This window comes from Salmo salar, chromosome 14, assembly GCF_965601325.2.
Source record: "Salmo salar chromosome 14, fSalSal1, whole genome shotgun sequence".
In the NCBI taxonomy this organism is placed as follows: domain Eukaryota; kingdom Metazoa; phylum Chordata; class Actinopteri; order Salmoniformes; family Salmonidae; genus Salmo; species Salmo salar.
Genome location: NC_138304.1, coordinates 28,884,761 through 28,902,903, shown reverse-complemented (window position 1 = coordinate 28,902,903; position 18,143 = coordinate 28,884,761). Strand labels below are relative to the sequence as shown.

The following is an 18,143-nucleotide window of genomic DNA, read 5'->3' as shown; positions in this document are numbered from 1 at the left end:
GGTAGATCTACATTGGGTGCATTAGTAAAGGTGAGCAATGAAGTTGAAAAAACTCTGGTCATGAAAGAAGTAATGGCTACTGTCTTTTTTGACCTTGAAAAGGCCTATGACACTATGTGGAGAGAAGGCCTATTGATTACGATGGAAAGACTTGGTATTGGTGGGAGATTATATAACTGGGTTTTGGCCTTCTTATTTAATCGCTCTTTTCAAGTTAAAATTGGATCCATTTTATCTGATGACTATGGAGTTGACAATGGTATACCTCAATGCAGTACTATTAGTCCTATTTTGTTCAACATTATGTGTAACGATGTGTTTTCGAATGTAGGTAGGGTTATTGGGGCTACCCTATATGCTGATGATGGAGCTATATGGAAGAGGGGAAGAAATGTCTCTCGTGATCAAATCTATTCAAGAAGCTATAGTGGATGTTGAAAGATGGTCGATTGACTGGGGTTTTAAATTGTCAGTGGCGTAGTCTTGTATGTTCTTCTTGAAGAAAAAAGTTGCTGATAATATACAGTTGTTTCTGCATATGGACAGCCTATGGGGAGGGTTTCTAAGAACAAATATTTGGGTCTATGGTTCAATGAGCAATATACATAGAAAGATCATATCATAAATGTTGAAACAGAATCTATGATGGTGGTGAATCTTATGCGCTCAGTCTCTGGTTATGAATTGGGTGCTGACAGACAATCGTTGATGGATATTTATAGCGCTCTTATCAGAACTACAATTGATTATGGGTGTATAGTTTATGGAACAGCGACAAAGACGGCTTCAGAAGCTGGACAGAATCCAGTATATAGCTTTAAGGATATGTATTGGTGCCTTTAAATCAACATATGTATGTGTCTGTGGAGTCAGATGAGATGCCCATGGATATATGGCGTAAAAAAATGTCATTTGCTTATTGGGTTAGGTTGAAAGGCTGTGAGGTTGAGCATCCCACTGCTACTGTTCTAGATTACTTTTGGGAATATACAAGTAGACAAGGCAGTGGTTTTGGTTGGACAGTTGGAAAGCTTGCCGATGAGAGTGGTTTGAGGGAGTTGGAGGTTGGCCCTTCTTTGGTAATAGGGGATGATCCTCCATGGTTACTACCATATCCTGTTACTACCACACCCTGAGAGAATGGGTGTGGAAGGGAATTCAATTGTAAACCAGTTAGCTGAAAGAGCTTTGAAATGAGATATAATTGATATGAATGTTCCACTGTGTAGAGATAAGGCCAAATGTAAGATCAGAGCCATTTTGATAGATGTGTGACAGAAGAGATGGGACTCTGAGCACAAGGCTGGCATTTATAGGCCCTCCAAAGAAAGGTCGTGGACCAAGATTCAAAGGTCAGATTAGGAACAAAGAGGTGGTGTTTGCTCGATTGCACTTAGGACATTGTACATTGAACTCATCATTACATTTGGTTGGCAAGAATGTGAATGGTTTATGTCTGGAGTGTATGGTCGATGAAACTGTGGAGCGGGTGTTGTTATATTGGGGCTTCTGAGTGGCGCAGCGATATAAGGCACTGCATACCAGTGCTAGAGGTGCCACTACAGACCCTGGTTTGATTCCAGGCTGTATCACAAACAGCCGTGACAGGGAGTAGCATAGGGCGATGCACAATTGGCACAGTGTCGTCTGGGTTAGGGTTTGGCCGGAGTAGGACGTCATTGTAAATAAGAATTTGTTATTAACTGACTTGCCTAGTTAAAACATTGTTGAAGAGAGGGAAAAATTGAATTGTAGGGTCGTTGGGGGGGTTTTGGAAGGGATTTTCAAATCAAATTTTATTTGTCACATGCGCCGAATACAACAGGTTTAGACCTTACAGTGAAATGCTTACTTACAAGCCCTTAACCAACAATGCAGTTTTAAGAAGATACCCCCCCCCCCAAAAAAAAAGTAAGAGATAGGAATAACAAATAATTAAAGAGCAGCAGTAAATAACAATAGCAGGGCTATATACAGTGGATACCGGTACAGAGTCAATGTCAATGTGCGGGGGCACCGGTGTTGAGGTAATTGAGGTAATATGTACAAGTAGGTAGAGTTATTAAAGTGACTATGCATAGATAATAACAGAGAGTAGCATCAGCGTTCCAGGGGGGGCAATGTGAATAGTCTGGGTAGCCATTTGATTAGCTGTTCAGGAGTCTTATGGCTTGGGGAAGCTTGGAGCTTGGAGCTTGAAGCTTGGACCTAGACTTGGCACTCCGGTACCGCTTGTCATGCGGTAGTAGAGAGAACAGTCTATGACTAGGGTGGCTGGAGTTTTTGACCATTTTTAGGGCCTTCCTCTGACACTGCCGGGTATAGTGGTCCTGGATGGCAGGAAGCTTGGCCCCGGTGATGTACTGGGACGTGCATACTACTCTCTATAGTGCCTTACGGTCAGAGGCCGAGCAGTTGCCATACCAGGCAGTGATGCAATCCATCAGGATGCTCTCGATGGTGCAGCTGTAAAACGTTTTGAGGATCTGAGGACCCATGCCAAATCTTTTCAGTCTCCTGAGGGGGAATAGGTTTTGTCGTACCCTCTTTACGACTGTCTTGGTGTGCTTGGACCATGTTAGTTTGTTGGTGATGTGGACGCCAAGGAACTTGAAGCTCTCAACCTGCTCCTCTGCAGCCCCGTCGATGAGAATGGGAGCGTGATTGGTCCTCATTTTCCTGTAGTCCACAATCATCTCCTTTGTCTTGATCACATTGAGGGAGAGGTTGTTGTCCTTGCACCACACGGTCAGGTCTCTGACCTCCTCCCTATAGGCTGTCACATCGTTGTCGGTGATCAGGCCTACCAATATTGTGTCATCAGCAAACTTAATGATGGTGTTGGTAGTCGGGCCTGGCCGTGCAGTCATGAGTGAACAGGGAGTACAGGAGGGAGCTGAGCACGCACTCCTGAGGGGCCCCCGTGTTGAGGATCAGCGTGGCGGATGTGTTGTTACCTACCCTTAAACCTGGGGGTGGCCAGGATCCAGTTGCAGAGGGAGGTGTTTAGTCCCAGGGTCCTTAGCTTCTTTGCCATCTTTGAGGCCGACGTGAGATGCCCAGACGGCATCCTTAGCCACGTCCTCAGAGCATTCAATCGCTCCCTATCCCAGTCTGTTGTCCCCACTTGCTTTAAGATGGCCACCATTGTTGCTGTACCCAAGAAGGCAAAGATAACTGAACTAAATGACTACCGCCCTGTAGCACTCACTTCTGTCATCATGAAGTGCTTTGAGAGACTAGTCAAGGATCATATCACCTCCACCATACCGGCCACCCTAGACATACTTCAGTTTGCATGCTGCCCCAACAGGTCCACAGGCGATGCAATCGCCATCACACTGCACACTGCCCTATTCCATCTGGACAAGAGGAATACCTATGTAAGAATGCTGTTCATTGACTACAGCTCAGCATTAAACATCATAGTACCCTCCAAGCTCATCATCAAGCTGGAGGCCCTGGGTCTCAACCCTGCCCTGTGCAATTGGGTACTGGACTTTCTGACGGGCTGCCCCCAGGTGGTGAAGGTAGGAAACAACATCTCCACTTCGCTGACCCTCAACACTGGGGCCCCACAAGGGTGCGTGCTCAGCTCTCTCCTGTACTCCCTGTTTACCCATGACTGCGTAGCCATGCACGCCTCAAACTCAATCATCAAGTTTGCAGACAACACAACAATATTGGGCTTGATTACCAACAACGACGAGACGGCCTACAGGGAGGCGGTGAGGGCACTCGTAGTGTGGTGCCAGGAAAATAACCTCTCACTCAACGTCAACAAAATAAAGGAGATGATCGTGGACTTCAGGAAACAGCAGAGGGAGCACCCCCCTATCCACATCGAAGGGACAGTAGTGGAGAAGGTGGAAAGTTTTAAGTTCCTTGGCGTACACATCACAGACAAACTGAAAAGGTCCACCCACACAGACTTTATGGTGCAGAAGGCGCAACAGTGCCTCTTCAACCTCAGGAGGCTGAAGAAATTTGGCTTGTCACCCAAAACCCTGACAAACAACTCAGAGAGGCTGCTGCCTACATTGAGACCCACTGGCCACTTTAATAAATTGATCACTAGTCACTTTAAACAATGCCACTTTAAATAATGCCACTTTAATAATGTTTACATATCTTACATGACTCATATCATATGTACAGTTGAAGTCGGAAGTTTACATACACTTAGGTTGGAGTCATTAAAACTCGTTTTTCAACCACTCCACAAATTTCTTGTTAACAAACTATAGTTTTGAAAAGTCGGATAGCACATCTACTTTGTGTATGACACAAGTAATTTTTCCAACAATTGTTCACAGACAGATTATTTCACTCATAATTCACTGTATCACAATTCCAGTGGGTCAGAAGTTTACATATACTAAATTGACTATGCCTTTAAACAGCTTGGAAATGATGTCATGGCTTTATAAGCTTCTGATAGGCTAATTGACATCATTTGAGTGAATTGGAGGTGTACCTGTGGATGTATTTCAAGGCCTAGCTTCAAGCTCAGTGCCTCTTTGCTTTACATCATGGGAAAATCAAAAGAAATCAGCCAAGACCTCAGAAAAAACATTGTAGACCTCCACAAGTCTGGTTCATCCTTGGGAGCAATTTCCAAACACCTGTAGGTACCACGTTCATCTGTACAAACAATAGTACGCAAGTATAAACACCATGGGACCACGTAGCTGTCATACCGCTCAGGAAGGAGACAAGTTCTGTCTCCTAGAGATGAACGTACTTTGGTGTGAAAAGTGCAAATGAATCCCAGAACAACCGCATAGGACCTTGTGAAGATGCTGGAGGAAACAGGTACAAAAGTATCTATATCCACAGTCAAACGAGTCCTATATCGACATAACCTGACAGGCCGCTCAGCAAGGAAGAAGCCACTGTTCCAAAACCGCCATAAATAAGCCAGACTACGGTTTGCAACTGCACATGGGGACAAAGATCATACTTTTTTGGAGAAATGTCCTCTGGTCTGATGAAAGAAAAATAGAACTGTTTGGCCATAATGACCATCGTTATGTTTGGAGGAAAAAGGGGGAGGCTTGCAAGCCGAAGAACACCATCCCAACCGTGAAGCACGGGGGTGGCAGCATCATGTTGTGGGGGTGCTTTGCTGCAGGAGGCAGATGCAAATGGGTCTTCCAAATGGACAATGACCTCAAGCATACTTCCAAAGTTGTGGCAAAATGGCCTAAGGACAACATAGTCAAGGTATTGGAGTGGCCATCACAAAGCACTGACCTCCATCCTATAGAAAATTTGGTGGCAGAAATGAAAAAGCATGCGCGAGTAAGGAGGCCTACAAACCTGACTCAGTTACACCAGCTCTGTCAGGAGGAATGGGCCAAAAATTACCTAACTTATTGTGGGAAGCTTGTGGAAGGCTACCTGAAACATTTGACCCAAGTTAAACAATTTAAAGGCAATGCTACCAAATACTAATTGAGTGTATGTAAACTTCTGACCCACTGGGAATGTGATGAAAGAAATAAAAGCTGAAATAATCATTATCTTTACTATTATTCTGACATTTCACATTCTTAAAATAAAGTGGTGATCCTAATTGACCTAAGACAGGGAATTTTTACTAGGATTAAGTGTCAGGAATTGTGAAAAACTGAGTTTAAATGTATTTGGTTAAGGTGTATGTAAACTTCCGACTTGAAGTGTATATACTCTATGTTACACCATCTATTGCATCTTGCCTATGCCGCTCGGCCATCGCTCATCCATATATTTATATGTAGATATTCTCATTCACCCCTTTAGATTTGTGTGTATTAGGTAGTTGTTGGGGATTTGTTAGATTACTTGTTAGATATTACTGCACTGTCGGAACTAGAAGCACAAGCATTTTGCTACACTCGCATTAACATCTGCTAACCTTGTGTATGTGACCAATACAATTTGATTTGAGCTTTGAAGGCACTATGGTGTTGAACGCTGAGCTGTAGTCAATTAATAGCATTCTCCTTTTGTCCAGGTGTGAAAGGGCAGTGTGGAGTGGAATAAAGATTGAATTATCTGTGGATCTGCTGGTGCGGTATGCGAATTGGTATGGGTCTCGGGTTTCTAGGATAATGGTGTTGATGTGAGCCATGACCAGCATTTCATGGCTACAGACGTGAGTGCTATGGGTCGGTAGTCATTTAGGCAGGCTACCTTAGTGCTCTTGGGCACATGGACTATGGTGGTCTGCTTGAAACATGTTGGTATTACAGATTCATACAGGGAGAGGTTGAAAATGTCAGTGAAGACACTTGCCAGTTGGTCAGCGCATGCTCGGAGTTCACGTCCTGGTAATCCGTTTTGCTCTGCGGCCTTGTGAATGTTGACCTGTTTGAGGTCTTACTCACATTGGCTGTGGAGAGCGTGATCACACAGTCATCTGGAACAGCTGATACTCTCATGCATGTTTAAGTGTTACTTGCTTCGAAGCAAGCATAGACGTTATTTAGCTCGTCTGGTAGGCTCGTGTCACTGGTCAGCTCTCGGCTGTGCTTCCCTTTGTAGTCTGTAATGGTTTGCAAGCCCTGCCACATCCGATGAGTTTCAGAGCCGGTGGGGATGGGAGAGGGTCTATTAGAAGTTAGAAGGGCTCTTTTTTATTTTCTCAGAAGTATTGAGTTAGGTAGGAGGATTGAGAAATGTTGTAAACCGTGATTGACCACACACTCCAGTACAGTAGGTGGCGGCATGCACTTTTAAAGTTAGTTTGCGGACTGCCATATATCATGATATATGATAGAAGTAGAAGAAGACGAGTAAGAAGAAAACCTCACATAATTTCACTTCGCAGCCCTTTGTAACAACGCCAGTTTCGGGAGGAGGAGCTAGCTAACGTTAGTCATTAGCCAGCCATTCGTAAACATAGCTACCTAACTTACAAATTCGCATTTATTGGAGACCCTCCGACAATAAACCTCCAAGATGTTCAACAGAATGACAAGCCTTTGGATGGGTGATGTATGTTCTCTCTGTTTTAATCATTTTGTAGTAACGTTACTGGTAACAAACGTTTTAGCACAGACAATTGTTTTAGCTAACTTAGCTATTTTAGCAACGTAATTTACTAGTTAGCTGACGTTAGATACATCACAACAACTTTTTGAGAGACGTAACGTTAATGTGTTTGGTGTTATTTTAAAAACAGGTTAAGAAATACAGTCAATGATGTATTCGCAGTGTTTTACTTCTCTAAAGTAACGTTAACGTTCCCGACAGTTTGGTTAACGTTTGCTTGCTAACGTTATGGTGATGCTGCCCTGGCAGGGCCTGACGTTACTAGCTATGGCAGCGCCTTGTAATATTCTATTAGTAGTTAGTAAGTTACTACTAGCACTTAATAACTGCTACTTCTGGGCGGTAGAAATGTGGGTTAACATTTGTTGTATGTAATTCTTTGGCCACATTAGCACTATTTGGCTAGCTAGATTATAGGTAATAGACCTACCTATCAGTATTCTCTCTATTGATCTCAATTTCCAGGCTTGAGTTTGTACATTTCATGGATATGAATGGGATATTTTAAGCAATTAGACCTGAGGTGGTGTGGTATGTTGCCAATATAACGTTACCACGGCTAAGGGCTGTTCTTGGTCACAACGCAGCTCTGGAGTGCCTGGGCAAAGCCCTTAGCCGTGGTATGTTGGCCATATATCACAAACCCATGAGGTGCCTTATTGCTATTATAAACTAGTTAACGTTTATTTTTTACTAATTGCATTGTTTTGTCATACCCGTGGTATACGGCCTAATATACCCATCAGCATTCATGGCTCGAACCACCCAGTTTATAACAGCCTTTATGCCACGAGTATGACAAGACATTTATTTTTACTGCCCTAATTACATTGGCAACCAGTTTATAATAGCAATAAGGCACCTCAGGGGTTTGTGATATATGTCCAATATACCATGGCTAAGGGCTTTGTCCAGGCACTCCAGAGTTGCATTGTGACTAAGAATAGTCCTTAGCTGTGGCATATTGGCCATATACAACACCTCCTCAGGCCTTATTGCTTAAATATACCATGGCTTACAGCCAATCAGCATTCAGGGCTTGAACCACCCGATTTATAATTGCAATGGGTATGACAAAACATGACATTTTACTGCTCTAATTATGTTGGTAACCAGTTGATAATAGCAATAAGGCACCTCAGAGGTTTGTGATATATAGCCAATATACCACTGCTAAGCGCTGTGTCCATGCAGTCTGCGTTGCGCATGAGAACAGCCCTTAGCCGTGGTATATTGGCCAAATGCTACACCCCCCTCTGGCCTTATTGCTTAAGTGTATATCTTAGACAACTACTCAATCTTTTTTTATCTTCTTTATAGCTGGACCCATACATGGATGAGAATTTCATCAAACAGGCCTTCAGTACTATGGGCGAGACTGCGTATGGTGTTAAGATCATTACCCACAGAGTAACGGGGTATGTTAATCACTTGACGTGTTTAATGTCGTAAGTGATATCATGTGTTTAGCTAGCTCTCAAACCCTTCCCTCCATGTGGTTTTCAGCCTAAAAGTTGACAAAACAAAAAGGAGCGTAGACGAGGTACCACTGTTACGCAATTTTCACAACGAGAAGGCACCAGAGCCTGCAATGCTATCAGGTTCCCACTAGACAACAAGCCTGTGAAGAGCATGAGTTGTGGGTAACATTTGCCAGCTTGAGCTAACTAGCATACGAACTCGGTAGCACAGAGTAGATCCTCCATATGACGTCGAGATTTTTCGATGTTGTGGGTAGTTCTGAAGATATCCTCAAATAAGTTCATGAATATAACCAGATTGTGACTGCAACTAAGTCTTTGATCACACTGTTACTTTGGTGATTAAAAACTCATGATTCCTACTCTTTAACATTTAAAGCAAGTGTAATGAAAGTCCCCTGGGAAGATGCCTTCATCAATAGGCGCTAATGGCAGTTAGCATATATGAATGGGCTAGTGTTTACCATTTGTTTCCTTCTTTGAAAGTAGGCCACTGACCAGTTTGTAATACACACTGTGGCATTGTATATAGATCAAGCCAATACATGCCCAAATGTGCATCTGTCACTGATCAAAATACAATCTAATTGGACCCCATCAGCTACAATATCAAACCTGAAACATCACTTGTTCTAGAACCACCTGGTGTAATTCCTGTGAAGTAGTTTACTTACCACAGCGCTGTGAATTGATATTGAAATTCCTAAATACAGTGTTTGTGGGATATTATTACCCTACATTGGGTTTTTTCTGTCCTGTTTCTAAAATGTGGGTGTATCATATTGTCACTAATACAATCTCTTGTGCTACAGAGGATCGGCGGGCTATTGCTTTGTGGAAATGGCAGACGAAGCCAGCGTTGACCGATGCGTTCACAGACTGAATGGGAAGCTTGTTCCTGGATCAAATCCGGTGAGCACTCATTATACGCTTGACATTTCTAATATTCATAGTTCATTTAAACAACTTACTGATTATGTATTAGTGGACAACCACCCTCTCGTTTTAGTTTGATACTTTTTTCAAAATGTGTTGTGGATAGCGGAGCTTCACTATCATTGGCCCCCACCTTAATTTGAGGTTGATGGAACAGAATATCTCAAATTTACATGACCGCCAAGTTACTGAGCTCCGTTTTCTTCCTGATGGTGGTGGTTGAGGCTGTTTGTAAATTTACTTTGTTTGAAGCTGGTGAATAAACTCTGTTAGGAACTAACTGACGAATGGGATAAAGCCTGTACTGGGTGGTGGAGGTATGTAAACCAAATAAAATGTCCTTTTCTAATATACTCTTTATTTTCTAGCAATATGTCCTTACTACACGCATTTGTCTTTGAAGGTGCTTGATTGCTTGTTCTTTCTTCCTGTATAGCCCAGAAAGTTTAAGTTAAACTATGCAACTTACGGGAAACGGCCAGAAGCTGGGTAAGCTGTTTAACTTTCTTCCTCGTTTTGAGGCATTCTTCTGTTGTTGGAACCTGCAGTAGCGTGTTTATTATGTACACTGCTCTGTGATATTGTCCACCTACAGAAAGAGATTGTTAAAAAAAAAAAAAAAAAACGCTAGACGCGATGATGTTGGTAACTTAGTACACCTTGGTTATCTCTCTTGCTCTCTGTCCCTCATGGCTCTGCTCAGCCTGGAATTTTCAGTCTTTGTCGGAGATCTGTCTTCAGAGGTGGACGACTACCAACTCCATCAATTCTTCCTGAAGAAATACCCTTCCTGCAAAGGAGGGAAAGTGGTCTCTGATCAGTATGGTAACTCCAGGTATGAGCGCTGAACAGACATAGTCATGTTATTTGGTGATGCTGGTAATGCACCACCTGATTTGAACACAATTTGAATGCAATTTTTGCTTCAGATGGATTAATCTGACATTTCATTACATTTGAATTCCTTGTAAAATCGCATGACATTTAACAATATATTTGTTTAATTGGATTGTGTGTAGACATATATTTGTCTTGCGTATCTTCACCGCTGGTATATTTTCCCCAAAATACTGGAAAAGGTTTGTTTCTGACATTTATGCTAAAACTATTGTTTTCCCCATATAGGGTAAGCAAGAGCAACTCACAATTGAAGTGATGCTACTTCATATTAAAAGTAAAACAACAAGTTTCAGTTCTACCATACCATTTTTGTTTTCTAATTAATTACGTGTTTGATAAGCATGCTACGGTGAGCCTGGAGAGAATGTGTGCTCAGGGTTTTAGTGTTGTGCTTGGTCTCGCAGAGGTTATGGCTTCATCAAGTTTGGGGACGAGAACGAACAGAAGAAAGCCATCGATGAGTGTCAGAACGCCTCAGGCCTGGGGACGAAACCAATTAGGATCAGCATAGCTGTGAACAAGAGGTATGGTTCTATTACTGTGGAAATTATACAGTATTAGGTTTGATTAGTGTCATGCCGGTCACTCTTAGTTGAAAGTTGATCTCATGTGCGTGATTGTCCTCCTAACTTAACATCCACTGAACCTAACATAATTCTCCCCCCTCCCCCCCTTTTTAGCCATAAAATGAACAGCTATAACAACCAGAACCACAAATCCTACCACAACAATTACCAACAGCCGTACTATCAACAACCCAACCAGAACTACTACCCTCATTGGGGCTATGACCAGTACAACAGCTATAACTACGGTGGCTATGGTCCCTATGGAGGGTACCCTGCTCCAGGCCCCCATGGGATGATGGGACCCCCACCTCCCATTGGCATGCCCCCCATGCCCACAGACATGCAGACTTCCTCCGAGGTAAGGCTTCCTGACAAGCTCCTGGGATCTTCCCCTCATAATTCCCCGTACCTTATCCCTTAATATAATGTCTAAAAAGGGTTGCCAACAGTCATCCTCAAGGGTTCACAATGATTCATTTCAGTTGTCTTGTTTTTCCCATTAGCAAACACAGGAGTCCACAGATCAGCCTGAAGAAGAGGCAGCAGAAGGTAAGTCATCACTATCCTATTATATGTACTAAAGGAAAATGCAATGTGCTGCAGATAAGTTATTTGTTGTTTCTTTTAACCTTTTCACACGTTCTACAGTGGTCCCTGTAGCGTACGATCAGACTGGTGTGATGAGAACGCTTATTTAGAACGTCCAGTTTTGAATGATGCAACAATCAGCATTTGAGCTGGCCGCTGTTTTTTCAGAAACATTTTGCACAAACACAGTCCTTACAAAGTTATGTTCAGAATGTGAGCAGTTTATTTTTGGATACAATGTTCAGACATTCACAGAAGTAGCTACAGCATAACACAATCATCCAAACCGGAAAAATGTGGGCTACATTTGTCCTAGCGCTTTCTGAGGAAAGATTGAAATAACACAAGCGGTCATATTTTTATAACTCTCGGCTGACAAACTACAAAATGAATTAGCTAATAGCAATTACTATTTATAATTAATTACATCACAGGTGAGCTCACCATTGATCAAAATAATTGAGTAAAACACTTTCTAGAAATCGAAAGTAATCCGACAATGGGTAGTTTGTGCGCGCCGCCATGCTTGTTTTTTCCCCCGCATCAACCAAAGATAAGAGGAGACAAGATGAGTTTGGTATATTTATAGTATGCATGTTGAAGGGGGTGTGTCATCTACGATCATCCACTTCCCTTCATTCACTAACGGAAGTTTACCTGAAAGATGAGTGAACCATTCCTTCAAGTCATTATAACATCTTTGGTCTGACAGAATGCATTATATAATGTCTACAAACATGGTGCAACACATACCTGGCAAATAGCTTAGCTCATAATCAGTACAACCTTCAAAAAGTATTTTACACGCATCATAGGTGTCCATTACAATATATGCAATCGGAATACATTATTTGTCACCAGTAATTGAAAACGTGAATATAACTGTAAATACATTATGCTCCATACATACTGTATGCGCCTACAGTAGAAACGACAACATGATATACAGAAAATAAGGAACTTTGAAAGGAATGCACACATGTCCAAGGTTATTATGTATAAGGAAAACAAGGAAGGCAAAGCGAGCAACCAGCAAGAAAGTGTTCCAATTCTTGTAAGACAAATATATGCATACTCGATCTGCGCTAACATGAGTGAAGTGCGGTGGGCTCTCCTCGAAGAGAGAAGTTTATCTGGCTCAGTAAAGCCTCAAACATAAATTGTCCGCATCGCTAAAATGGACTACTTCTGTGAATTAATGAGGCAGAACAAACCAATTCAAACTGTCAGAAAATAATTAGAAATTGACAAGTTGAAACTAATTAGCAGGCAACGCGTTTTAACTGTCCTGTTGCGTAATAATCACATTTTGGAACAGTGAGTGCATTCTGACATTACGTGCATAAAACAACTCACGCGGGGGTGACCGTTGGATATTTGGAACTCCAGGGTTGAAAAGGTTAAATGTACTGTTACCATTGCCTGACTCTGTTACATTGACCCTGTAAAACATTGGTCACCAACCTTTTCTGAGTCAAAATGCAAGCCGAGATCTACCACTCAGATTTTTAAAAATATTTAAAAAAAAGACTATGCAACATTAACCAATTTAAAAACAGTTATGTAGCCATGAGGTTTGTGCAGTAGGCGCAATGCATTATCACTCCATATTGGCTATGCTTGAATTGCCCTGCCAATGTTCTTCTCAGACCATTTTGAAATTATATAAAACAAATGTTAGGTATATCAACACACTGGTAATAGTAATTGGTCAGCGAGGGGAGGGACAGAGCAGCGGTGAGGCTGCCTCTCACCCGACTCACTGGCTCTCCCTCCGCTGAGAAAAGGGGGCACAGTCTTCCAGCTGAATGCGACACTCAAGTCACACTGCATTATTTCTGCCTTTTGCACCAATTCATGTTGTTAGTCCTATGACCGGAGGAAGTGAAATATTCCTCGACATTAAAAAAATACAAGGCGCTAATAATAACCCAAGCTTATTGAAACACTTTGCTATACTTATTCATTGTGGCTGCAGTGCTGGTTGTAGCGCGAGTGGAAGTTGGGAGAACGTGCATTTTATGGCTTATAAGTCTTGACTGTGCTGAATAACTTAATCATAAACATCCATAAAAACAGCAGCTCTTCGCTAAATTCATTGAGTCTCTCGCTAGTCATGGTTTTAAGTTTTATCTCACGGTATCAACTTTGCTGTGCGTTCGGGGTTTCTTTTTAGTCTATGGCTCGAGGAAACTGCAGACACGGTGATCTGATTGGCCTGCGGTAGGCCAATAGGTGTACTTGATTTGATCTCCGGGCCTGCCGGGTAGACGGCGTTCTACTTTCAGACACATGATATGGTTAAAAATGGGAACATTTTGCCTTCCTGGCGCTAGGGCTGCTGAATCAAGTGCACTTACCGCCAACAATGCAACACACATACATTTTAAAAACTCGGTTTATATATATACATCTATAGATAGATAGATCTATATATCACACACTACCGTTTGGAAGTTTGGGGTCACTAAGAAATGTCCTTGTTTTTGAAAGAAAAGCACTTTTCTTAAAAAAAAAAAAAAGTCCATTACAATAACATCAAATTGATCAGAAATACAGTAGACATTGTTAATCAGGGCTACGTGGGATGCTACCGTCCCACCCACGGTTCACACTATTCAACAGCCAGTGAAAAATCAGAGCACCAAATTCAAAATGTCATAATTCAAAGTTCTCAAACATACAACTATTTTACACCATTTTAAAGATGAACCGCTCCTTAATCCAACCACATTGTCCGATTTCAAAAAGGCTTTACGGCGAAAGCATAAAGTTAGATTATGTTAGGACAGTGCCAACACAAGAAAAACCACACAGCCATTTTCCAAGCAGGAGAGGGGTCACAAAAACCATAAATACAACTAAAATTAAGCACTAACCTTTGACGATCTTCATCAGATGACACTCCTAGGATTCAATGTTACACAATACATGTATGTTTTGTTCGATAAAGTTCATATTTATATCCAAAAACCCCATTTTTACATTGGCGTGTGATGTTCAGAAAATATTTTTCCTCAAACTGCCGGTGAATCAGCACAACAATTTACAAAAATACTCATCATAAACGTTGATAAAATATTAAACTGTTATTCAAAGAATTATAGATAAACATCTCCTGAATGCAACCGCTGTGACAGATTTAAAAAAAGATTCATGGGGAAAGCACACTTTGCAATAATCTGAGTACGGCGCTCAGAAAAATACATCATACAATACAGATACCTGCCATTTTGGAGTCATCTAAAATCATAAATAGCATTATAAATATTCACTTACCTTTGATCTTCATCAGAAGGCACTTCCAGGAATCCCAGGTCCACAATAAATGTTGTTTTGTTCGATAAAGTCCATAATTTATGTCCAAATACCTCCTTGTTGTTTGCGCGTTCAGTAAGCTACTCCAAATGTAGGAAGCGCGTCGAAAATATTACGACAAAGTCAAAAAAAGTTATATTTACGTTCGTTGAAACATGCCAAACGTTGTATAGCATCAATCTTTAGGGCCTTTTTAACATAAAACTTCAATAATATTCCAACCGGACGATTCCAATGTCTTGAAACACGTTATGGAACACGGCTACCTCATCACGTGAACGCGCGCCAATGAACTCATGTCATTTTCTGAGTCACCAACTTCCCGGCCTGAAATGAGGTTCTAAAGACTGTTGACATCTAGTGGAAGCCTTAGGAAGTGCAAAATGAACCCTAAGTCACTGTGTTAGATAGGCAATGACTTGAAAAGACTACAAGCATCAGATTTCCCACTTTCTGGTTGGATTTTTCTCAGGTTTTTGCCTGCCATATGAGTTCTGTTATACTCAGACATCATTCAAACATTTTTAGAAACTTCAGTGTTTTCTATCCAAATCTACTAATAATATGCAAATATTTGACTCTGGGCCCGAGTATTAGGCAGTTTACTCTGGGCACGCTTTTCATCCGAAATCGAAAATACTGCCCCCTATACCTTGACAGGTTAATGTTGTAAATGACTATTGTACCTGGAAATGGCTTTTTATTATTATTATGGAGATCTTCAGTTTCTTGGCAATTTTTCGCATGGAATAGCCTTCATTTCTCAGAACAAGAATAAACTGATGAGTTTCAGAAGGAAGTTCTTTGTTTCTGCCCATTTTGAGCCTGTAATCGAGCCCACAAATGCTGATGCTCCAGATACTCAACTCGTCTAAAGAAGGCCAGTTTTATTGCTTCTTTAATCAGAACAGCAGTTTTCAGCAGTGCTAACATAATTGCAAACGGGGTTTCTAATGATCAATTAGCCTTATAAAATGATAAACTTGGATTAGCTAACACAACGTGCCAATGGGCACAGGAGTGATGGTTGCTGATAATGGGCCTATGTAGATATTCCATAAAAATGGACAAATTTGCTTTTCTTTCAAAACAAGGACATTTCTAAGTGACCCAAAACTTTTGAACGGTAGTGCATAGATATTTTTTTTACAGTAATGTTTGGTTATTGACAAGGAATGCCTTGAAGATCACTGCTATGACCAATGCCATGGCTTGTTGGCTTATTTACTTTTTTTTTCTTTTTTTTTCTTCCCTGCCAGACCCCAACCCTCAGCTGGATGTGGATGCACTGAACACAGAATACATGGAGAGGAGTGAGGAGCTCTACGATTCACTCATGAACTGTCACTGGCAGCCACTGGATACCATCACGTCAAAAATCCCGCCTTTTTCCAGTTCCTGATCTGTTTCAACTTGTCCTCTGAGTTTAGTATGAAATTAATATTCTATAAAAGGGCAAAGTCGCACAGAAAATGTCTTGTTTTTTTTAATCACCATTAGACACACAGCATGTTTCTTCGCTACTGCCTTTGCCATTTGTATATATTGTCCACATCCTTCCCATTTTGTATATTTTATTTTATGGAAGTAATGTTATTTTTCGGTGTGCACTAAACTTTCTTTCTAAATTATAACAAAGTCTTTCTGGCAGTGCATTTGTTTTTGGTTTGTTTGATTCAGAAACTGCATTTTTAATTTGATTAAATGAAGTAATCAATGGTCATCATCTCCCAGACATGATTTGTTTGTATTTAACACTGTTTTGAGTACCATCTTATCTTCAGGAAGAAAGAACATTTTAGTTGTATCTCATTTTATTTTTCACAGATTAAAAACTTCAATTTAAGCTTGTATTTCAACAGTTTGTATCACACCTTTTACTTGTGCTTGAAATCTATGGGTTTCTTTTTAAAGGTGCAATATACAGCAATTGGTGTGCTATTTCCTGGTTGCTAAAATTCTAATAGTTAGCTTGTTTTGTCAAACTGAAATTAAGCAATGTGTAGAGAATCATTGTACCCTCTAAACCGCTGTGAAATATATTTTCAATAACCAAAAATATTGTATTTTCAGCTGTTTGAATCTAATGTACCTAAATTAAAGTAAAAGTTGCAAAAACTAAACTTAAATGTGAAGCAGGTACACATTAGGCTTGCTTTAAATGAGTGACAGCTCTATAACTCACATTTCTGTGAATTTGGTCGGGACACCCAAAAAGTTAATTCAATTGCTATTGGTCACGTAAATATTTAGCAGATGTTATTGTGGGTGTAGCGAAATGCTTGTGTTCCTCGCTCCAACAGTCCAGTAGATACCTTTCATTCTCATGATATTCATTTGGTCTTAGACTTGTAATTCATGTTAGGTTTTTGTGCCTGGAGCTTTTGGAATAATTCTATTAAAGCTGGGGGGGGGGGGGGGGCGGACGTTGACGTTGAAGTTGTTTGGTATGTATTATCCAATTATGTGACACCGAACATTGGTGCTTATGCAAAGTTTAGCGCAAGTTCATTTAGTCTGGTTTTCAGAACCACAATTTAACTTCTTACTTACTTTGCTTGCACTGTCAGATGCATATGTTAAAAAATAAACAGCATTATGTAATCAGTGCTCTATGTTCAGGTCTGAAAGACAGCCAACCAATTTTATGAAGCCTTTCCTTTATCATAAAACTGCTTGAAGACAAGTTCATAAATGTCTTCTCAAGTACAATAAGTGGATAACTGACAGCAGTTTTAAAAAGGCCTTAATTCTGTTAATATGGATTAATTAGCCCCTCACTATTTCATGAAAAGGACAAAGGAAAATCATTATGCCAACACTTATGTTTTATGAGATATGTGTATGGCTCCAACCATTTCTCCCCCTCTTTCACTCAGGCTTAACCCTCTTCTTTCTTGGTTAAGAGTCCAGGGCAGTACCACCTGGGTCTGAGGCGGTACCAGTCCTGATATAGGACCCTCCTAGGATCTGTGTGTGGAACGCAGAGAAGCAAGAACACCCAGAGGCCCAGCAGGATGACACAGAACAAGAAGAGCAGCCGCAGCGGGGTCCCTGAAGGCCCACCCAGAGTTAGGTAGGGCCTGAAAATGGCCTCCTCCTTGGCCAACAGTAGGCAGCAGAGACGCAGCAAGAAGATGTCATCTGAGACCTAGCCGTTTCCCACACACAACTGCTTGCCCGCCCCTTCCCGTAGTAGTAGGGCTGGACACCAACAACACTGAAGGGCTCGTAGCAGCTCCCTGTAGAGTTCTCAAGGACATCAAGAAGCTTCCGGAACCCCACCCACAGCTCACCTTCCACCATCAGCCGA

At 41.3% G+C, this 18,143-nt stretch overlaps 1 protein-coding gene across 1 annotated transcript; it reads left to right on the top strand.

Annotated features, from left to right (window-relative positions):
- Positions 1 to 6,812: 6,812 nt before the first annotated feature.
- LOC106569203 (tRNA selenocysteine 1-associated protein 1-like) lies at positions 6,813 to 16,676 on the top strand. Its single transcript, XM_014140321.3, has 9 exons — positions 6,813 to 6,981; positions 8,359 to 8,456; positions 9,332 to 9,431; positions 9,892 to 9,944; positions 10,159 to 10,290; positions 10,760 to 10,879; positions 11,036 to 11,282; positions 11,428 to 11,473; positions 16,090 to 16,676. The coding sequence occupies exons 1-9, from the start codon at positions 6,946 to 6,948 to the stop codon at positions 16,230 to 16,232; spliced, it is 975 nt and encodes a 324-aa protein (XP_013995796.1). The 5' UTR covers positions 6,813 to 6,945; the 3' UTR covers positions 16,233 to 16,676.
- The last annotated feature ends 1,467 nt before the right edge of the window (positions 16,677 to 18,143 follow it).